General features: G+C 43.3%; 3 protein-coding genes across 6 annotated transcripts in view; 1 reads left to right on the top strand and 2 right to left on the bottom strand.

Annotated features, from left to right (window-relative positions):
* kat6b (K(lysine) acetyltransferase 6B) overlaps positions 1–14,998 on the top strand; it is a 28,681-nt gene extending 13,683 nt beyond the window's left edge. For 2 of the 3 annotated variants that reach the window (XM_042507874.2, XM_042507873.2), the window contains exons 7-17: positions 1,154–2,115; positions 3,225–3,346; positions 4,452–4,564; positions 4,686–4,827; positions 4,963–5,124; positions 6,507–6,600; positions 8,209–8,440; positions 8,710–8,869; positions 9,293–9,571; positions 10,442–10,739; positions 10,855–14,998. In XM_042507874.2, the coding sequence (XP_042363808.2) occupies positions 1,154–2,115; positions 3,225–3,346; positions 4,452–4,564; positions 4,686–4,827; positions 4,963–5,124; positions 6,507–6,600; positions 8,209–8,440; positions 8,710–8,869; positions 9,293–9,571; positions 10,442–10,739; positions 10,855–13,700 (5,410 nt within the window). In that variant the 3' untranslated portion in view covers positions 13,701–14,998. The remainder of the gene's footprint in view (positions 1–1,153; positions 2,116–3,224; positions 3,347–4,451; positions 4,565–4,685; positions 4,828–4,962; positions 5,125–6,506; positions 6,601–8,208; positions 8,441–8,709; positions 8,870–9,292; positions 9,572–10,441; positions 10,740–10,854) is intronic. The other variant, XM_088070513.1, reaches the window with a different exon arrangement.
* LOC121958766 (dual specificity phosphatase 29-like) lies at positions 14,342–18,776 on the bottom strand. The gene is made up of 5 exons (XM_042507877.2): positions 18,618–18,776; positions 18,277–18,496; positions 17,973–18,196; positions 16,219–16,423; positions 14,342–14,853 (listed from the first exon to the last, which is right to left on the bottom strand). The coding sequence occupies exons 2-5, from the start codon at positions 18,456–18,458 to the stop codon at positions 14,769–14,771; spliced, it is 696 nt and encodes a 231-aa protein (XP_042363811.2). The 5' UTR covers positions 18,459–18,496; positions 18,618–18,776; the 3' UTR covers positions 14,342–14,768.
* Positions 18,777–19,014: 238 nt separating this feature from the next.
* LOC121958767 (dual specificity phosphatase 29-like) lies at positions 19,015–21,658 on the bottom strand. 2 transcript variants are annotated; one of them, XM_042507880.2, is made up of 4 exons: positions 21,584–21,658; positions 21,265–21,417; positions 20,821–21,038; positions 19,015–20,348 (listed from the first exon to the last, which is right to left on the bottom strand). In XM_042507880.2, exons 2-4 carry the CDS (start codon positions 21,390–21,392, stop codon positions 20,134–20,136), a joined length of 561 nt encoding a protein of 186 aa, XP_042363814.1. In that variant the 5' UTR covers positions 21,393–21,417; positions 21,584–21,658; the 3' UTR covers positions 19,015–20,133. The 2 variants fall into 2 exon arrangements, with proteins under 2 accessions (XP_042363814.1, XP_087926641.1); XM_088070515.1 differs by having other exon boundaries at positions 21,265–21,644.
* Positions 21,659–22,711: the final 1,053 nt, after the last annotated feature.

Here is a 22,711-nt window from a genome sequence, read left to right as displayed (position 1 = left end):
CACAATTGAAGTGGGTTTTTTTTGGGGATGCAAAATATAATGATTGCTCCAAAAAAACAACTTTGTGCATAAGTAAATAAAAAATAAAGACAGCAATAGATACTATACATGACTAGATTTTTAATAATTGATGCATGAATGTTTATAATAAGCAGGACTTAAATGTTGTAGCTGTTTGAAGTGAAGTTTTATAACCATATATATTGTAAGTAGTTTTATTTAATAGATTGTATCATATGTAATAAATGCTGTGGAGTAAATTGAACTGGTTTAAAAAAGAAATTGTACCTTAAGGAACAGTTCACTCCAAAATCTTAGCTGTAGTGCTGTTTAACAATTTAGATTGTTTTGGTGTGAGTTTCCAAGTGTTGGAGATAACGGGTGTAGAGATGTCTGCCTTCTCTCCTACATAATGGAACTAGACAGCACTCTGCTTGTGGGGCTCAAAGCACCAAAAAATACATTTGAAAAATTCAACAGCAGTGTCTCTTCCCAGAAATCACGACCCTGTTACTCAAGATAATCCACAGACCTTATTGTGAGCAGCTGCATGTCGTAGTTCCACCAAACTACACCCGCTAACGGTATCACTACACAGAGAGAAGCGTGTATCTCCTCATGAAGGGGAGGCTTGTGCTCGTGACAGCACAAGATGTAAACATTGATGGCTTCTTCCTCTGTTTAGCTTTTTCTGCTAACTTACGTAGCATCAGTGAGCTAGCTTACATTATACCTCTGCCCAGGAGTACACCATTAATGTTTACATCTTGCTGTGTCACAAGCACGAGCCTCTCGTCCTGGCTTCCTTGCACGCTGTGATTCAGTTGGTGGTTGTAGTACTGTAGACAGAAAACGTTTTTTGGATTATCTTGAGTACTCAGGTCATGATTTGTGGAAATGTATTTTTTTGGTACTGTGAGCACCACAAGCCAAGTGCTATCTAGTTCCATTATATTAGAGAGAAGGCAGACATCTTTATAGCAATATCTCCAACACTGCAGTTCACACCAAAACAATCTAAACTTATAAACAGTGCTACAGGTAAGAGGAAAAGTATGTATTTTTAACTGTCCCTGTACTTGAGTAAATGCACTTAGTTAGATTCCATATCTGGCAGTAAGAGCTGACCTGCTACAATTTCTTGTCGCTGCAGGTCTGTAACCAGTGGTGATGGCTCCATGGTAGCACTGGGAGGAAGGGGGTCACCTGGTAGGGGTCAAAAGATTACCGTCTGTTCCACACCTTCATCTGGTCATGCTGCATCTGTGAAGGACGCCAGAGACAGATTGGCTGTTGCAGACCCCTGTTGTGCGGTCGACGCCACCCAATTCACCACTTCCACCCCCACCACCACTCCCCCCCTCACGCCCACCTCCACCCCAGCTACACTCACCGTTAACAAGAAAACCAAAGGGCTTATCGATGGGCTTTCCAAATTCTTTACCCCTTCCCCCGTGGGCCGTCGCTCGCGAGCTGTAGCCGTAAACTCGCCCGCCAAACAGTTAAGCTCTAGAGACAAGGGTCCGCCCAAACTGTCCCAGCCACCAGAGCCGTTTGCCTTTGCTGCTGACCCCACTCAAAAGATAACCCCCTCGTCCTCTGCTCTTCCTCCCGCCCCCACGTTGCCGGGACTTAGCCCGCCCTTGCAGGTGTCCAGCAGCTCCACCTCTGCTAACTCACCCCAGAGCTCCTCCAGCCAGTCTAGTGTTCCCTCCCTGAGCAGTCTCTGCAATAGCAGCCAACTTAAGGGACTATTTGACGGACTCTCTCACATTTATACTACTCAGGGACAGTCGCGGAAAAAGAGACTACCTTGCTACGCGCCGCCTAAGCGCATGCACCATAAGCAGGATTCAACCCATGCGTCCAAAACGGGGTCCCAGCGCTTTGGAAAGAACGAGTTTAATAAAAATAGGTTACACTCCACATCTGCTGGGCCGGGCCGACCCAGAGGACACCCATTTAAGATGGTCAGTCATTTCAAACGTAACCCCTTCCTTAAAAAGCACAGGACACTAGGCAGGCTGAGGTATAAAGTGAGCCCTCAGAAGGGAGCCCCCTCGCCAGGAAAGGGAGACTTGACAGACGGAAGAATTAAGCCAGAGAATAATCATGGTAAGCAAGGCTTCGAAAACTCCAGCCAAGACCTGCGTCTCCACACCTTTAAGCTTCTTCTTTATTTTTTTAAAGCTTGACACTCGCAGTTTTTTTTTTTTCCCAGACTAGAGCTAATCTTTTTCTTTGAGAAGACATCCTAACAGACTACTAATCTTCTGCCTAATTTGAATTCTTTTAGTTTCTTAACCCAGTTTCGTTGCGTTTTTTGACTTGGCTGCGGAGTTGACGTGGCTTCCATCCTCTCGCCCGTTGGCTTTTTGTCATAGTGCATGGCCCACTAACTCCCTCATGTTGCTCTTTGCTCTGTCCTTGACCCCTCTGCAGTAGTGCGCACATTGTGATCACTACCTAGTAGAGGCTTTAGTCACATCAGCGCTCTTCCTCATCCCACCCTCACTCTTGAAATCACTGTCTCCACTCAACCTCACTTCCAGCGGTCATTAGACGTATACAACCCAGTGATTCACCCACCCAAGTTGACTCAGAGCTGACATGATGATTATAGCCAGAAGTGCAGTAACCCTTACATTTCACTGTCTTCAGGAGTGAAGTCACAGTTTAAAGAAATAACACGCAGGAAAAACAAATAGATATATCTCTCAAGAAGTTCTAAACAATATACAGTACAAACATTACTTAGCCCAACAGCACATTTCCATAAATATGTTAATGACACATCACGTCCACTTATAATGGGTTTTTTGTTTTGGTGGTTATGTCATGGTGTTGATGTCTGTCATAAAATTACTGCCTGCTTTCCAACATCAGTTGCTTTTCATGTCGACACTCGCTCCCTTCACTGCATCTGCTTCTTCATTCATGGGAAACTGTCTTGGTGGATGACTAAGCACATGAAAGCGGTTACGCAATTAGAGTGATTTAGTTTCACTTCATTACATTAGGGATTTTCATATAAACATGCAAAGATGATACATTATGAAATTCCTCAGAGACACGGCCTCAAACAGGCTCAGCAGCAGCACTCACAGTATAAGCACATTTGCATAGAATGCATTTATGAGATTATTCAGCCACGGCTGCTTCAAACAGGCCGCTGCTGATGTGCTATCTGATGTGTTGATGTTGTGTTATTGTGCCTGTAACAGGCCACAACGGGGAGCTGCGTGTGAAGCAGGAGGCTCAAGCCGACTTTGCTGCCATGTCCAGAGACCACGTGACAGAGGAGGACATTGAGATGTTCACTCATGTGCAGGAAGTCGCTGTACAGGTGAGAAAACTATGGGAAACATCAACACTAAATTTAGGGTCAACCAAGTAGTTTGCAACTTAATTTTATTGATAACAATGAACAAGGGGGCGGACTTGCAACACAAAACATGTATTTCCTACATCTTAAAGGCAGATATATTACATATCATTCAAATCATATTCTTTATATGAAGTTCAGTTTATATTTTATTTTCCTTTTTTTCTGTCATATATATAATGTTGGATATTCATATAAAACGGGTCAAAAGTTGTTTTTTTTAAAAATGAGGTAAAAGTAATCCCTCTGAGCAAAAATCTCAGGTTGTAGAGCTTTCTGAAAACTCTTATTTGCGACGGTTTCTACATTAGAGACAAGTTGACATTGGCTCGTCATCTGTTATCTGCTCCAGGCACATTACGGCAGAGATTGCATACTCTGCTACATGTAGCTACATGCTAACGTAAGGGAAACATCTATATTTCTTCCTGATTTTGGATCATATATCTGATGGAACATGTCTGGTTATTAAGATTTTGGTTTAGAAGCTTTTCTTGGTACAGTAATGGTAGAAAGTGCTGCTACACTCAGTTACATAATTCCCCGGCCGTGAATACACTGCTACATGCATCTGCATGCTAACATTAGGGAAACATGTAATCTTGGTTGCCTTTGTTGCTAATTTCTCCCCGATTTCAGATCGTATTCTGGTTGAAACATGTTGCATATTTGGGGTTACTGAGGAGTTTGATGTATTAAGGATAGTGGTAGGTGACAAGGACAAAATTATAATATATCAGCATTATCTTGATTCATGACATGGGGGAAAAGGGTCAAATTCAAACACATGTTCATCCGATATGTTTTTTTTATGTATTGCTTCACTGTAAGCTAGTGGATCAGAAGCTAACCCAGATGATAATTCAGTATTTAAGATCTTACTTGAGACATATTTTGGTCAGACTGAGTATATCTTTCGTTTAAACACAAGGACTGTGAGCCACAATCTTGATTTGAGAATTTTGTCACGATAGCATTTTTATGGACTGGTTAATAGAGACACTGTGAGATTGAATTATCTGGGTCACCACATTTATCCATTTGCTTTTATTCCCTCTTTTCACAGAGAACCGGATCTCTGATGAACACAGACTCCGTGCGATGCCCTGCCCTCATTGAATTCGGGAAGTATGAGATTCAAACCTGGTACTCGTCGCCTTATCCTCCTGAATATTCAAGGTAAAAATGTTGCTTTTGCGCAACAATGATGCCAGTTTCTTTTGTTGATTGAGTCGCATTTCATTTCAGTGTCCTTTAAAAAACCCTCTCAGGCTGCAGCTCTTTCTTTTGTCTTTGTCAGATTACAAAAGCTTTATCTGTGCGAGTTCTGTCTGAAGTACATGAGGAGCAAAAACATTCTCCAGAGACACACAAAGAAGTGTGGCTGGTTCCACCCACCAGCCAATGAAATCTACAGAAAGGACGACCTTTCCGTATTTGAGGTCAGCTTCCTTTTACAGCAATAAAGCAATAACTGTATGCTGCATGAGATTTCCACTGAATGGGTTCTGGGAGGAGGAGGGAAAAAGGGGAACTGTTTGAACAGTGTCCTCTTGGTCTTTTTATTCCATGTTTAGGTTGATGGAAATGTCAGCAAACTATTCTGCCAAAACCTCTGCCTGTTAGCCAAGCTTTTCCTGGATCACAAGACCTTGTATTATGATGTGGAGCCTTTCCTCTTCTACATACTTACAAAGAATGATGAGAAAGGCTGTCATCTTGTGGGCTATTTCTCCAAGGTAAGAATTACAGAGTGATTATATGGGAAATGAAGGAACACCGCACATCATTTCTGCATGGTGATACTGATGCAGTGAGACTTTGCTGTAATTTGTCGGGTTTTTTTTTTTTTTTAACATGAATTGAATTTATTCACAGTAGTTGTTAAACGATGAGTCAGTTAATCGATTAGTCAAGCAAAAACACCAAACATGAGTCAGTTCCAGCTTTTGAACTGTGAGAATAATCTGTTTTTGTCTGTTTTACATTGTTGTAAATAGATAACACTTACATAGGGGAAATAAAGTATATTTTCAGTCAAACAATGATTTTTCACTATTATGTAGAGCTGCGACAACTGGTCCATAAGTTGTCAGCTATTGAATTAATCGCCGACAAATCAATCGGTTTGAGTATTTTTTTTAAATTAAAAAAGAGTGAATATTTTCTGGCTTCGTTACTCCTCTGTGACAGTAAACTGAATATCTTCTGGCTCATGGGAGAAAACAAGACATTTAAGGACATCGTCCTGGGCTTTTGGGAACACTGTTAGATATTTTTCACCATTTTCTGACATTTTATAAACCAAACAACCTTATCAGTTAAAAAAGAACATAATCAATCTCAAAACAGTTGGTAACAGCTTTAAAAACAAGTCAATTTTAAACGACCGTTTCATGTTAGGAATAAAAGCAGTGGAATCCCACTTACACACAAAAAAAGAAAACCTTTTCAATAAACGCTTAGTATTTCTAACCAGATCTAACTTTTTCACTGGACTAAAATTGTAGTACTTCAGGTTACAATAAATGTTTGGGCAAAATTGTCCTTAACTCTATATAAAAATGTTGGTTCATGGTTTTTGGGTGTGTTTTTTTTCCGGTTTTAGTTATTGTAAAATTGTTCTTAAATTTCCTCCCGAGTGGCATAAAAAAGTCTTAAAAAGTTGAAAATTGAATTTGCCTTAAGCTGTAGAAACCCTGAATCAAAACACAACATTATTTCCACAAACCTCTGTTTGTAAACAATTCATTAAAAATCAATACGGTGAGAATATGGAGTATCACAAAACATAATATTGCGGTTCTCAATTGTGTCGATATTTTCTTACACTTTGACTACTACCTGACGTTTTATAAAGGATGTGGTAAATCAAATAATCACAACACAGTTGACAGATTAACCTAGAAAAAGATAATTATGATTTGTTGTAGCTACAGTTCAGAACAGAGTGATACGTTTTAGTGAAAGCTCATCACTCTGTGTGTGTGTCTCTGTGTGTGTGTGTCTGTGTGGCGTGCGTGTGCATGTGCACAGCTTTAGACAAGGACAATGGCAGGTGCAGTAAATTGCCAGCTTCAGCAGAGCTCTGACATACTTGATCTGTTTCTCCTTCCCTCAGGAAAAGCTTTGCCAGCAGAAGTACAATGTCTCCTGCATAATGATCATGCCTCAGTACCAAAGGCAAGGATTTGGAAGGTTCCTTATTGATTTCAGTAAGTTCCTTAATGCTTTTTTAGACCACTGAACTGATTTTTCTCTTTTTTTTCATTGGTCTTTACAAACAATTTCAGATTAAGGGGTGAATTTGTAGCTGGTGGCAAGGTGCTGTTATTTGGTTAAGGCTTTGAAGTAGCCTAATCAAGAGCATTCATGTACAGTGCTTAGGCAATCACACAAGATTAAGAGTGAGAAACATAACATTCTGGCTGCATACATTATTTGATGGCCAATAGTATTTCACCTAAGCATCGCCTGAGGAGCGTTTTCACAGAGAAATGCCCCCGATTCCCTCTCCTTGACTTGTGATGAGGCGTAGATACTGCTTTTTATGTTTTAGTCCTGTAAATGCAGCACATACAATATTTAAAGCCTTGTGGTCCACTTTTGAAAACAGTCGCTGCCTTGAGTGGATTTCTGTGTTTAGGCAGGCAGCTTTTTTGTCATTATAGGCGTTTTATTGTTTTGAAGAGTTGTCTCTTTGCCGAGTTTGTGTGTGTGTGTGTGTGTGTGTGTGTGTGATGAAGAGAAGGGGGGTGAAAAAGGCAGTGAGCGCGGGGAGGGCGGGCGCTGGTAATGGAGCATTTGATTTCCTGTTCACTTTGGGAGCCATTGAGACACAGAGATGCAAGAGGATCTGTGATATTGAGAGTGTGCTGATAACAAAGACAGGGATTAAGGGAGATTGAACACAGCTGAGTTCTGAGCTCTTTGAAGGCTTTATTGGAAAATGTAGCTTTGGAGCTGGAAGTTGTTTAGATTAAGATTTTCTGTTATATTGGATTGTATTAGAGGAACACTTTGTCTCAGGTAGCTGTGAGAGCGGAGCATTAGCGGGCGCCTGTGTGAAAAATGTTCCCTTTCAAATCAAAATTCAAAGGGCTCAGAGCAGCTCTTTTGTTTTGGTATATTAATGATGATATGCTCGTGAAGTGACACAGAATGAAATATGACTTTTTTCAATTAATTTATTTGAATATTCATCGCTAAGTGTTTGTTATCCTCCTCTTCTTAGCTTTAGTAATGAATATTGTCATGATTACTGGAATATTATGTGTTCACTGTTTGGTGATTAGATTTGCTTGTTTGGTTCTCGGTAGTGGGTGCACATTAAAAGGCATTAATTAATTTCATGCCGCTCATAATGGATGACCCTTGACAGGGCCGCTATAAAACTAATTACACACAGATACATATTAGTTGTTTTTTTTTTGCCTTGTTCGTTATCTCTCCTAAGTGCAGTCTCTTGTGAGCAATGACATCCAGCTGCTTCTCTGTTTCGCTCTGTCGCTTTGTTTCCTCTTTACTCCCCTCTTTCAACCTCCTTTGTTGCCCTTGCCAGCATGTATCATAGCTTCTGACAGAGGTTGAAGGAGAGGAAAACTGATTGCCTTGCCTCCCTTTATACTATTTGAAGGTGAAATCCCAACCCGGGTTTGGTGTCACTTCCTAACATGAATATGTAATCCATAAGAGAGGGAGGTGTGTGTGTGTGTCTGTGTGTGTTTGTGCGTGTAGGGATTGAATTGCAATCTGAAATAACCCAGCAGCAGCCTCCAGCTTGACTAAAGCATTTTGTTTTTGTTTGAATCTTGTCTTTTTAGGTTACCTTCTCACCAGGCAAGAAGGACAAGCCGGCTCCCCGGAGAAGCCGCTGTCAGATCTGGGTCGCTTATCCTACCTGGCATATTGGAAAAGTGTCATACTGGAGTACCTTTATAAGCACCCAGATAAACACATCAGTGTTAAAGGAATAAGCAGGGCCACTGGGATGTGTCCGCACGACATCGCCGCTACTCTCCAGCAGCTCGGCATGATTGACAGACAGGATGGCAGGTCAGTTTTCTCCGAGCCGCAGTCTCCTTCAGCCCCGTGCTGCCGCTTCTGTGTGCTGTCTGACTTATCCAGGCCAGCGGGTATTTTTAACAGCGTATCCATTAATGCAGCTGAATATTGACAGAAGTAAGTCAGGTTAAGCACCCCCAAGGACACGGAGCACCTGCTGTCCCAAAGAGCTCGTCTTTGTGCTCGCGTTTAACCACACGTCACCTTCTGTCCGGCGCTCCGCTCTTTTGTTGACATGGGCTTTTCTCACTGTGACTTAGGATCGTGTTGATCAGAAGAGAGCGATTGATCCAGAGGCACATGGAGAGCCTGAGGGCGAACCCGCGCCGGAATGAGGTGGACCCCGACGGGCTTCGCTGGACACCTTCGACGACTCCCAACGCCGTCCTGTCTGAGGAGGAGAGGGAGGCGGAGATGGATGTAAGCCTCCTCGCTCATCACTTGTTATTTGTTTACACTTGCCCGCAACGCTGTTATTGGATGTTTGTTTGATTAGCTGGAGAGTTCAAATAGAGGCCATTAATGGGAAAAGCATTATCGCTGTCAGCAGGCATCTAATGTTGTGCAAAATTGCCCTAAATCAGTTCACTACATAATTGATAGTGCTGAATATTCCATGAAATGCAATCTTTCCACGGTTGCTTAACGGGGGAACGTTTCCTCCATGACGGGCAGACATCCAATCAGGACGCTGCTCTTATTATCAGGAGGAACCTGCAGTGATTCATTTGTCATGATGTTAATTCCAATCTCTTGTTTTCCCATTAGCCTCATTGCTCAGATGTTGGGAGACGTGCGTGCGCCTTTCCCAGAGATAATGCGTCTTGTCTGTTTAATTACCAGGCTGAGCGACTGAAGGAGCAGGCCAGTTGCTGGGAGAAGGAGGAGAGAGAGGGCTTCATGATGACTCACGGCAGCAGGCAACCTCTCACGAAGGTCCACTGTAAGGTTCCCTACAGGACCTACGAACGCCGCCCCGCAATGTCATGGACCAGGCGCATCCAGCAGGCGCAGGAAGTGAGTGATGACGAAGCCGATGAAGACGACGACGACGATGACGACTCCGATGGCTCACCACCCATCCTAACAAAAGCTCATGCGATGCTTGCAGCAAAGAGAAAGGTGACTTTTATTGTTTGTTGGTGTGAATCACTGCATTTGCATCACCACAAGTCCTTTTTTTCCCCCAAGTGGGATTATCTCATTGATTATGTGGAGTTTTATTCCCGGACAAAGTGGAATTGAATGTATATCATTAGATATTTTCCTTCATTAGAGGCCGTGTTGTGTACTCTGGTGAGATGGAAAGGTTTGATAAATATTCATGAATTCAGTGGAGGGTTCGGTGGCTTCCTCCTGTCATCTGGAGCCTCCCCGTGTGCCTGCAGCTGTAGATAATAGATTGTGTTTTCACTGCTGGTGTCGAGACTGTGCAGGCTAAACCTTGTACTATTGTCAATGGTCATGGTTAATTTACTGCCCTCCTCTGTGCTTCTCACATCTGTTCTGTCTATATGGCACTGCCCCCTTGTGCTGGAGATAATATTACAGCCGGCTGCATGATGTCAGGGAGACCTTTTTAAAAAAACAAAACAGTATGGAAACCAGAAAAGAAGGACGCTGGCTGTCGGAGTTTATTTAGTGCATTAGTTACAGTATTGATTTCACATTCTTCTTGTGGAGGATTTCGGAGAGGAAAGCGGTCGAGTCGTAGGCAGCCAGTGGGAAACAACTGGGGAATGTAAAATATAGACTGTGGTTTCTGCTTACTCTGCCCGTCTCATTTGTGGTTTTCCACACCAGGCTGCGTCGCTCAAACATTTAGTCTCACAGTGTGGTTTCAACATTTTACATTTAACACAAAAACCTGAATGAATTTCTGCTATTTCCGCATGGAGGTCATCCACCTAGTGCCCTTGTTTTCAGTTTTTTTTATACGACTCTGATGGAGCTTTTCTTTTGATTCCATTGACTCCTCTTTTGTTTTTGCAGAGAACCATTGTGCTCAAGAAGAGAGGGCGTAAAAGAAAGAGAATAAACAGCAGTGTAACAACAGAAACCATCTCAGAGACGACGGAGGTGCTGAACGAGCCGTTCGATAACTCGGAGGACGAGCGTCCTATGCCCCTGCTGGAGCGCACCTGCAGAGTGGGCGAGATGGAGGAAGAAGAAGAAGATGAGGAGGAGGAACAGGAGGACAAGACACCAATTACACCAATGAAAAGGCGGAGAGGTCGCCCGAGGCTGGAGAAAAATGCACAGAAAGACAATCATGAGCACTGGAGTGAAGGTATTTGCATCCTGACTGTCATAAATACACATTATCTCTCATTAAATAGTTAAACAGCAGTGTGTTGTATTTCTCTGGCAGAACATTAAAGTGTATTTTCATTTCTGACCTGTAGGAGCTGACATCCTCTCTAAGAGACCCAGCAGACCCCGTCCAGTGAAACGGAAGAAAGGCTGGCCGAAAGGAGTGAAACGTGGCCCTCCTAAATGGCGACTCAAGAACGAACGAAAGATGGGTTTCAAACTCAACCTTTACACCCCCCCTGAAACCCCAATGGAGGCGGAGCAGCACCATATTCACACTGAAGAAGCAAAAGAGGAACCAGACCAGGATATTATCAGCGCAGATGAGGGCAGCAAAGCAGGCAGAGGCTCAGCAAGTCCTGATGTAACGCTAGACAGGCTCCTCTCCGACCCCCCGAGTCCAGTTGATCATGTCTCCCAGAAGTCGAGCTCCCCTGAAGGATCGCCTGTGGCGTCTCCAGTGTGCTCGCCTGCCGCCTCACCTGTAGCCACGACCCCCAGGCCTGAGGACAGAGGTGATTCCCCAGAGCCACCCGAAGACGACCAGCAGGAGAGTGAACACGGGCAGGACTCCCCAGCCAAAGATGTGGAACAGAGCGCAGCGGGTGCTGAATCACTGGAGAATGACAACGCAGAGGAGGAGGAGGAGGAGGACGAGCAGAGAACTCAAGTCGAGGATCGCGATGCAGATGATGAAGATGACAGTCAGAGTAAGACAGCAGAACCTGAGAGCGGTAAAGCAGAGTTGGAAGAGAGTTCGAAAGAAGAACCGGAATGCACCCCAGCTTTTTTAGATCCAAAAGAAGACAATGACTCTGAGTTGAGTCAGCAGGTTTCTACAGTGCCGTGTAGTGAAGAGGAACCAGCTACCGCTGCAGAAAGCACCCAGGAGGCAGCGACGGAAACGACAGTAGCAACACCACCACCTGAAGCAGTAGCAGTCGCTTCAGTAGCAGCTGTAGACTCTGATAATCCTGTAGACTCTGAGTCAGAGGAGGAGAGCACATCAAGTCCTTGTCCGGATCACCCGCCTCCTCAGCCTGCGGAGAGGCCAGCGCTCAGTCCCGTGCTGAGGGAGGATCCCCCAATCTGCACAGAGATTGACTCAGAGACGGCCCAAGCAGTTCAGTCCCTGACGCAGGAGACTGAGCGGGAGAATGTTTTCCAGGACTGTGTGGAGAGCCAGGAGCCTTGCAGGCCCCTGCAGACCTACGCCCACGTGGCCCAGAGCCCCCAGCTCACCTCGCTGGATGACTGCCCCCAATCAGACCACAGCAGTCCCCTTTCCTCCGCGCAGTCCCATCCCAGCCAGTCAGTACGCTCCGTTAACAGCCCGGCGGTCTCCATCCTGGAGAGCGGCTACACTCAGATCAGCCCTGACCACAGTGCCATCTCAGTGCCCTCGCTCCACAACATGGAGACGAGCCCCATGATGGATGTGCCGTCGGTGTCGGACCACTCGCAGCAGGTGGTGGACAGCGGCTTCAGCGATCTGGGCAGCATCGAGAGCACCACGGAGAACTACGAGAACCCCAGCAGCTATGACTCCACCATGGGGGGCAGCATCTGTGGGGCAGGCCCCTCCCAGAACAGCTGCTCCTACGGCAGCATCCCCCCCAGCGGCCTGGCCCAGAGCAGCTGCGCCGTGAGCCAGCAAATGGCCGCTGTGAACCCTGGCAGCTGCGGGATGATTCAGCAAAACAGCCTGAGCTCGCCGCCGCACTGCAACGTCAAGTCGCCGCAGGGCTGCGTGGTGGTGGAGAGGCCTCCCAGCAACAGCCAGCATAGTCAACACAGCCAGCACAGTCAACACAGCCAGCGCAGCCAACACAGTCAACACAACTCCCACAGCAGGCACGGCCCACACAATCAGCACAGCCAACACAATCAGCATGGTCCTCACAATCAGCTAAGCCAGCACAGTCAACACAATCCCCACAACCAGCATAGTCACCACCACAATCACCACCTGCAGCACAATCAGCTCAGCCAGCACAATCAGCACGCTCAACATAGCCTTCACAATCAACACAGTCAGCACGGCCAGCAGCAGCCCATGGCACAGTGTGCCATCCCCACCAACTTCACCACCACCATGCAGCTGGCGGACATCCCTGAATCTGGCAACCCAAATTTCGCCCTCTATGAGCGGATCAACCACCAGGGGGAGTACGGCAGCGGGCACTACTCCCAGTCATCTGGCCTCAGTCTGGCCAAGCTGCAGCAGTTCACCAACACGTTCATTGACCACCCTCACTCGCTGCCTTTCAACCACTCGGCCTCACACCCCATCACATCTTATGCAAACACCCCATCGCTGTCATCTCAGCACTCCAGCCTGGTCTCCTTGTCCCAGACCCCGCATCGAGTCCCGAACCCACAGGTGCAGGCCACCATGACCCCGCCCCCAAATCTCAGCTCCCCGCCACCAATGATGCTGCAGCGCAACATGGGCATCCCGCCCTCGCAGCGGATCCAGCCCCAAATGGCCTCCAAGAGTCACATCTCGGCACGCTCCAAGTCCGCCCCGCTGTCGCACCACCAGCAGCAGATGTACGCCCGGCCGACGCAGACTGTGGCCATGCAGGCGCCATCCAGGACGCTGGCCGCCATGCCGCGCATGAACATGAGCGTGAATATCATGCCGGCGCCGGCCTACAACGTCAACTCCATGAACATGCCCTCCCTCAACGCCATGAACGGCTACAGCATGAGCCAGCCCATGATGAACAGCGGCTACCATGGCAACCATGCCTATATGAACCAGTCACCCCAGTACTCTATGCAGATGGGCATGATGGGAACACAGCCATACCCCCAGCAGCCCATGCAGGCTCCACCACATGGCAACATGGTGTACACTCCAGCTGGTCACCATGGTTACATGAACACAGGCATGTCCAAGCAGTCCCTGAAAGGGCCTTTCATCAGGCGGTAACTCTCCGCAGGACTGAGCTGGTCCTTCTCACGTGCATTTTGCTGTTTGAAGATGCACTGATCTGGCCTTTTTTCCCTTTTTTTTTTTTTTTGGTGTCTTTTTATTATTGTTTATGACTTAAAAACCAGCAGCAGCACTTGGAAAGAATGCAAAAATTTTCATCAATGAGTAAACTTTGAAGCTAATGTTAAAAAGTATTTTTGTTTCTCCAAATGGGAAGCCTTACATCATTATGATGAAAATCTATTTAATTAGTGTTAGTGTCTCTGATGTGTCTTTAGAGCAGGCGGGTTCAGAGCTCAGCAGTAGAGATTTCATCAGTGGTCTTGCAGTCGTGTAGCAGCCTCAAATGAAGCCATTTAATGTGCCTGCTACAAGTGGAGTTAGTGGCTGTTTGAACCTGTTCAGTGTACCTGTCTAACAGTGCTGACAATTAGTTTGTACTATACTCATGCCTTTGTATATTTAAATTATTGTACTTATTTTGTAAAGTGACAACTAGCATGCTTCAGTCTCTGTTAGTGACAGTGCATTGAGTAGTACTGTACAAGTGTTGTGCTTAATAGCAAGCCATTTTAAAGATACCTGGCCTTTATTAGGTTTCCCTCCACAGGGAGAAAGATGAAACTATATTTTGTTAATTCTAATAATGTAAAAAAAAAATGTAAACTTAGTCCTGTTTTCTGTTCGGTTTGAGAGGTTTTATTGCTATGTATGTATAATTCTGAAGTCTTTTGTAACAGATCTCCTTGAGGCAGCTTTCTGTTTAATAAAGCAGACTGATTTCTGTCAAAAATAACAAAGCATATCTCAGTGTTTGTACCCTGAAAAATTCTAAAACATTTCAAAATGTCCAGAAATGTGGCAGAATTTAAAAGAACTAAATGATTATAACAATGAATAACAATAAAGAAAATATAAATTTAGTCCAAAGTTGATATTTTACATAATGCCTTTAAAGCTACGTTTTCATTCCATCTGTAGATTTGTTTTCTATCTTTATAAAATGTTGGATTTATATTTTACCGAAGTGTAGAAGAATAGAGCCTGTGAATAGACCAAACTAAGCTAATGGATTGCATGTAAAACGCAACTTGTACTTGTGTTTTTGTTTATATTGCTCTTTTGTAGCCTTTGTACCTGTACAGAGTTGCTGGTAAGAACAGGGGGGAAATACCTGGCTATGTGCACAAAAATCGGACAGAATGACATTCTTGTATTTATGACTTTTCTCCTTTTGTCAGTCACTTAAAATGCTGTACATTTTAGCATAAGAATAAATTATGATTGACCATGTACTTGATTGTTCTCCTTTAATTTGAAACATTTAATAGCCTGAGGCGTATCACAGAATGAGAAGGCAATCATAGATATGAGTTTGTGGTCATCCAGGCAGCCGTTTACTCTGCAGAAACTTGACCGCCCTTGATTCAGACTTGATTTTCTTGGGGAAAAAAGCTGTGTACACAACTTAAAATGCACACCAACAGCATTCAGCACCTGAAATATTGTAACTTATCTTACAATTTGGACTTGTAAAATGACTTGAGAGTTGATCAGATAGACACCAGTAGACTGAATACTTAATCTGGATTTTTCTAACATTGCTTTCAGTTGACTTCTCTTCAGTGACTTGAATCTTGTCTTGAGACTTGACTTTTTAACATATTACTAGAGACCTGGACTTGTCTTAAATTAATTGCTCGCTGTGATAGACCTGGCACTTGACTCAGACTTGTATCAATTGGCTTGGGATTTGATGTGAACTTGTCACAGATTGCAAGACTTTCAGGTTGAAAGTTTAGAAAAATGCCTTTGACCTGACTCAGATTTGTTTTAAATGACTTGAAACTTGACTTGAAACTTGGCTTTTTCACAAATTAGGTGGGACTAAACTTGGACTTGTTTGAAATTACTTGAGACCTAAATTGGACTTGTCTTGAATAACTAAGACTTGTCTCTGTAGACCTGGCACTTGACTTGGACTTGTATGAAATTAGTTGAGATTTGGCTTGAATTTTTGTCAAATTACTTGAGCCTCAGCTTGGTCTCGTATCAAATTACTTTTGACCTGACTTAGATTAGTCTCATATGACTTGAGACTCGGCTTGAGACTTGACCTTTCACAAATTACTTGAGACTCGTCTCGGAATTGTCTCGGATTACGTGAAACTTTAATTGGACTTGTCTTGAATGACATGAGACTTGGCTTTAAATTCGCTTTAATAAAATTTTGACTTGTCTTTAATGACTTGAGATTTAAGTCTAAGTTGTCTCAAATGACTTTTTACTTGACCTGGACTTCTGACTTGAGTTTTAACTTGATCATGTCTCAAAGTACTTTTATTTAACTTGTACTGAATGGCTTGTGATGTGATTTGGACTTGAATGACCAGCGACCTAAATTACATTAATTGCTTTGTCTCAAATTACTTGGCACTCGACTTGAACTCGTCTCCAGTGACTTCAGGCTCGACCTGAGTCTCAACTTGCCCCCGAGTGCTAACATCTGCTCTGCTCTGTCGAGTCTTCTCTTTTCTCCAGGAGCAGCATGTCGAGCTCTCTCAGCTGCTTCAGGAAACCCCAGTTGGGGACGATCCTCCTGCGTTTCTTCACATGCTCGATGGCGTCGACCACCGTCATGTGCTCGCAGATCATGAGGTAGGCGAGGAAAAGGGTGGCGGACCGACTCCTTCCCATCACACAGTGCACCAGCAGTTTATCTGTAGACGCATGAATCACACACTCAGGCAATGGCTATAGTACACATTTATTCTTATTTTTTTGGCAATTTAAAAAGGGTCAATTCACTCAAATCACATAATCTTTCATGTCTTTATTAACCATGCAGAAAGTTTTGGTTTGGAAATATCCATGACTGAGATTCCTGCCATTTCCACGTAGATAATCCACAGCTTTCACTGTCAAAAGTACCTGTGAAAAACTAAATTCTGTATATAATTCTTAGAAACTACAAAGTTGTGTCTAAAAAATAAAAAATGTATTTTTTCATGTCTTTTAGCTCCACAAATGAAAATTCCCTCTATGTTCAACATACAAGAATAATAACTGAAGTTTAAGGGCAATTATCTTCAAAACAAATGATAGTGATATAGATTTCAGCTTTGGTTCTCAAAGCAGTGAAGAATTACATCTGAAAGACTTTTTTTTTATCTTTAAGCACCATAACCAACCTTCATCACCCTACGTACTCAGTTGTAGTGGATGTTTCTGCACAAATATCTCAAAGTCTTTACAACAAAGACCCGGTTTACACTTGGGAACCAGAGAGGTGCATATGGTGTCATATTTACATAACTGCCAATGATTATTGCAGTCATTTGTCCTGAAAATTAATGCTGATTGTTGCCTTTCCCATAAATACAAAAGTCAGTTATCAGTGGGCTTTTTTGTTCAGTGGGAAAGGGAAATTATAGAGCGTTGTTGCACAGTTTTCGCTGCCCAATCTGCACTAGAAACCCAATCTGTTGAGGTATTGACGTGGAATGGTTAGGATTAGGACAGGGGATAGAATCTGAACATATTGGGTTTGCGGTATGGATTGAGTAGTGATAGCTGTCACCAAAACAACCACCACATCTTGCATTGATGACGTTGCTTTCCTGTTACATCCATCAGGATGCATTAGTGTTTAAAAGCAATCCAAACCACCTCTGCCCAGAAGCAAATCTTGGTCTTATATGTTAATGCAAACCATGGATTTGTTACATTTGCACATTTCACAGGTATAATATCACCATTTCTGAAGTGACTGAGTCTATAATCTAACAGACAATGAAACCAGTTGCTTTTTAGTGAGAAAAATAGGCTGTTTTTTTAATCGAGACATCGCTGTGTGTCCTGCCAAGATAGAGCACTAAAACTGAGTATTTTAAGCCAAAACATGATCTTTTTCTTTTGTGCCTAAGCACATGTTAACTTCAGTGTTGTTAAAATGTAAAGTTTCAACATAACCGCTACATAATAATGTACAAATTTAATCTATCCATGGTTTGCAGAAACGTACAACGCCAGCATTTTGTCCGGCAATTTGGCTTGACAGGTGGTTTGACTGACTATATGACAATGAGGTGGTCTTTTACACTTATTAATACTGAACGTATTTTGTGCTGTCCCTTTGTGATCCAATCAAGGCGGATTTTAAAACCAAGTGTAAACGGGGTGAAAAACGATAAAGATTAGAAACAGCTAACTTATTTCTGTGATGTGGCTGAAATGACCCTTTAGCGATTACTTTGTGTGTTTTCTTACTCTGGGGATTGCTCAGTGTTTTTTCTATAAACTTTGCAGCAGAGAAGAAATACTGGCTGAGGTCAAAGGTTGCGACGTCCTCTGCGACCACTCCATAGTAGACGACGTCCATGTCGCTGTAGTAACCAGCTCCGGTGTCCACATTGTTCCACGTACCCTCCGCTGCGTTGAAAATGTGCGTAATCCCCATCCTCTTCAGTTTATACTTGTCCTTTGCAGTCTCCCTGCAAAAAAATGGTCATGGATATTATTTTAATCCTCCGTTATTTTATTCAGTTTATTAATTTAACACATTTTTACTCACTCGTCCCCGATGTAGACATTAGGCCAGACCTCGTTGACATGAGTGTAAGCCACACTCCCACGATTGAGGATTTTCTCCAGCTCATAGCCCCCAGGTGTGACATATTCATCCACTGGACTGGATTCCTCCGCTGCCTTTGCAACATTTATCTTTGTGCCAGTCTTTGAGTTGTGAGAAGCCATTTTCTCACTGTGGCTTCCTTTCACACATGATTTATTAGCTTAAGGGGGGAAAAGAAATACCACACTTGCTTTTTTTCTCTTTCTCTCTCCACTTTTCTCCCTCTGCAATCATGACAAAATACAGTTTTGTTTCTCACATGCATCTCCAACACCACTCACCAACAAACTGAAGTCCCTCTTGCTTGGAAATTTTGTTTTCATGATTCGGACAGCTTGTTGTGACGCAGTCCTTAAAGGCAGAACATGGTTAGGTTTAATTCTGGCAGGCTCAAGCGAGGGCACAGATTGTATAACCGCTCTGTGACGGGCATCAAATGCTGAGGATATTTTTAGGGCTGTGATGTGGCGGGCCTCTGACCTTAGCTGCCACGTTCCCTGCCTGTGGGGAAAACTTCCACCCAGCCAGTCCCTGCCATCCACTTCTAAACACACAACTTTAATCTCCACTGCTGGCAGGAAGCTGTGCTTACCCAAACTTTACACTTGCCAAAGGATACCCAAATTCACTGGAGTGAACACTCTGAGCCGTATGAGCGACTCCTTGAAATTGTGTCAGTCTCTTTTAGCCTTTCTGCGCGTCTTCAGACGCCGGGAGAAAACGTGTAAGCGCTGCCTCACAACACCCGTTAAGGATGTTCTGCATTTTCTGGAGCCTCGTGGGGCCAAAAGAGAGCTGAAATGTGTCAGACTGTTAGACAGATGAGGTTTTTCACAGGATGGCACATGTCTTTGATTCGTGGTTATATGATATGCATGGTCCATTCAGCGATCTAAATGCGAGCCCCCAAAGTGAGAGTGTGATGATGACTGTATTGCAGAATGGCTGGATGAAGCTGCTAACATGTCAGACAGAGTTTTCACACCATCAGACTCCTTTATTTTTCCCTCATATCTTCATACTCTGCCATCATTCATTCTGACAGTGAAATCATTAAACCTGTGATATCCAATTCCTTTTATTTTGACAGCATCTCTCTCTCTCTCTCTCTCTCTCTCTATCTCTTTTTCTCCCAGTGTGCTCTGGAGAGCATCTCTTATTAAGATGGCTTCAGCGTTTCATCTCTTTTCAAAGTCTGACCTGAATCTGTATACACACTCAGAACCATGCCGGCATATTTTTATCATCTCGTATCAAGCCTCTTTAGACATCACAGTTTTAACTGTACCGCGCTGGATTGCAGCAGTTAAGACGCAGTATTTTGAGAAATGTGAATATATAAGTGGAGCATTGTTTATTTATAGGTGTACACTGTCTTTGTGATGTTCAAGAGCAGTGGGGGGGGGAGTCATGCTACATTTGTTTTAATGGCCTCTGTGATATCGATTGTGCTGTGTTTGTGACCACAGCAGTGTTTCTGTATGTTTCAACTCCTTAACTACAATTCACGTGTACTTTGCATTTTTGCTGACTGTTTTTCACATGCTGTACACATTTATTTGATCTGTTTTTCCCGACATTGCAAACAGCCAGTGGTTTCAAATCTTTCTGTTCAATATGAAAACCAGCTCACAGTAGATTTGTGGGGTTTTTTTCATGTCAAGTCATTTGAGACAAGTCCAAGTCAAGACGCAAGTCATTCAAGATTACATCAAGTAAAGTCAAAGGTCATTTGAGACAGTTCCAAGTCAAGTCAGAAGCAATGCTGGATTGATAGCTAGATAGATAGATATTTCTTCACTCCTTGATGTTGTGTTGTTTCCTCTGCAGAGCCAAAGAAGAGTCCAGCTGACAGAGCTGATTCAGAAATCCAACATTTGGAAGGATGTTTCTGTGCCTGCGAACGGCCTCCACAGCCTCTACGAGGTTAAGTCTTTCTTTGATCATGAGGAAGGCCAGCGTTAAAGTCGCTGAGCGGCTGATTCCTCGTGCACAGTGGACGAGCACCTTACCTACACAGACAAGAGGAAAAAGTAACTTTAAATGTTTCTATATAAGGCATGCACACCATATCTCATATAGCTAGGTAATTATCAGAATGGGTCTAGCTGCAAAGAACTTATCACTTTTGTTTTTATATTCATTTTCCTAATTTAGGAATGTAACAAGACAGTCAGCTCAAGGGTTAACATCCTGAATGAAAAACAAAGTGTCAAGTTGCTCCATTCACACTTTTTTTGTCATTGTTTTTCACAAAGATTTTAGTGCAAAGTGCAAAAAATGTATTCTCTTAAATGAAAAGGGGGATTTTTATGCACATAAAACTAAATTAAAACAATAATTAAATTGCTTAATATTACAATTAGATTTTTAGCTAGAAGATGCATCTTGTCAAGTTTCTCTATACCACAATATTTCTGCCATGCAACCTTAAACCATTGTTTTTCTTTTGTTTTCTATCCGTTAAATAGACTTAAGTGGTACCTTTCTGATTCAGAGCACCATGAATGAAATCAGCCGTCTCAGTGAAGAATGGGCTCAAGTCAAAGTCTTTACAGTCTGGTGCTTCCACGCCATGGTATTGTATGTTGGTGTCTTTGTAGAAATGTGGCCCTGTGTCAATGTGCTGGGGGCCATCTGCAGCATTCACCACATGTGTTATTCCCAGATCCACTAACAGGGTCTTGTGCTGAGCTGTGGCCCTGTTAACAACACAAGACATGATACAGCAAGTGCAGCCCTCTGTGGTTTCTCTCGCCTGTAGCCAGCTCTGTTAGCGTATGTTTGCAAATGCATCACTGGTGACTCAAATGTACAGATTTTATATTTGTCCCATGAGTTGGCCAAATACTGGACTTGTTTGCAGCAACAGTCTCACAATCAGATCACCATATTTCTGTGGGGCCCCAAAGTGAGAATGTCACTTACGCGTCTCCGATGTAGAGGTTGGGCCAAACCTCGTTGACAGCTCCAGTGGGGCGTCTGTTCTTCAGCAGACGGCTGAGCAGATCGCAGGTGGGCGGTGTCTGATACTCTGGCTCCTCCTCTGGGCTCATATCTTCATCTTTCACTTCAGTGTTGCTGTATAATTATCACAGAATATATTCAGCTCAACACTTAGATAACAGTTTGATACTTTCCCCAAATACTTGATGTTCTTGGATGGAAAATTAGAGAAGTTACTGCTGCCGCCGTGCTAGTTTTTCTTCCTGTAGGCATTTGGAAAGGAACCACAGTAAACTCTAACCTTATTGGTGCAGCTCACTCTGTTTGCCATCTGAGCAGAGTATCAGTGTTGTTTAGAGGCTAAGCCCCGCTGGAACGAGACAGCTGAAGATGCCAGAGTGTGGGGCAGGAGCAATGTGGACTATTTATTCCTCAGATGACTGTGACAGAAGCCAGGCTGCTCGTGTTGTGACAACTTTAACTACACAACCACAGCACTGATTACAGTTGTAATAGTCTAAGTGATATAAAACATGCTGAGGAAGTGATAGTGATTTGAAACAGTTCTTTTCAGTGTGCTGAATCACTGGAATCTGTGCATTAAAAAGATTTGTACAAAGGTTTTGTTCAAATTGTTCAGGGGTTTACTGGAGCTATGACTGCGTGAAGTCCCACTTATTACACTGAAACACTGAACGTTTAGTTAAGCTCGCTATCTGGTGACCTGAGAATGGAGAATTTAGTTGGATCCATATTAAGTTTGCAAACTGAGAGCTTAAAGGGATAGTTCACCCAAAAATGAAAATTCAGTCATTATCTACTCACCCCCATGCCAATGAAAGGTCAGATGAAGTTTCACAATCCGCTTCACAGGAAAAAGGAATTGCACGTGAAAAAAATTAAAATAATAATAATAAAAACAGATTGTACTGTATGTAAATTTATGTGGTGGCCTGTCGCTGCTCATGTGGGATATGGCTAAACTGTGGGACAAAGTATGACTAAAAACATGGTGATGTTTTTCAAAACAGCTTTGGATGTTAGGGCTTTCAAGATTTTTTTTTTTTTGTTTTAACTTTTTTAATACTACTTTTCTGTTCTTTTTTGGGCTATGTCTTGCCATGTAGCTTGTTGCCTTCCCTTGTCATTTTGAAAGTAATCAAAATTATTTGTTCAGGTTTCAAAGGGCTAAAGTCGTTATCCAGATACATAGGCTATGTAAAAATAAATAAATAAATAAAATACTCTATGATTAAAATGTTGAACATTTTTTCCCCCAAATAAAAAGTATTTTAAAAAAGTGGGGGGCGTGCAGCAGATCTATTTTTTCTGTCCTCTCCGCCCACCGCGGCTTCCGTAGGTTTCTCTTTCTCGTCGCTGCCGCGCTAGTTGACCGGTGAAAGAGCAGTGCGCGTTAAAATGGCTAACT

This window comes from Plectropomus leopardus, chromosome 19 (assembly GCF_026936395.1).
Source record: "Plectropomus leopardus strain MGB_pleo_1.0 chromosome 19, ASM2693639v1, whole genome shotgun sequence".
Lineage (NCBI taxonomy): Eukaryota > Metazoa > Chordata > Actinopteri > Perciformes > Serranidae > Plectropomus > Plectropomus leopardus.
The sequence above is the reverse complement of the archived record's forward strand: the minus strand, read 5'-3'. Positions and strand labels throughout refer to the sequence as shown.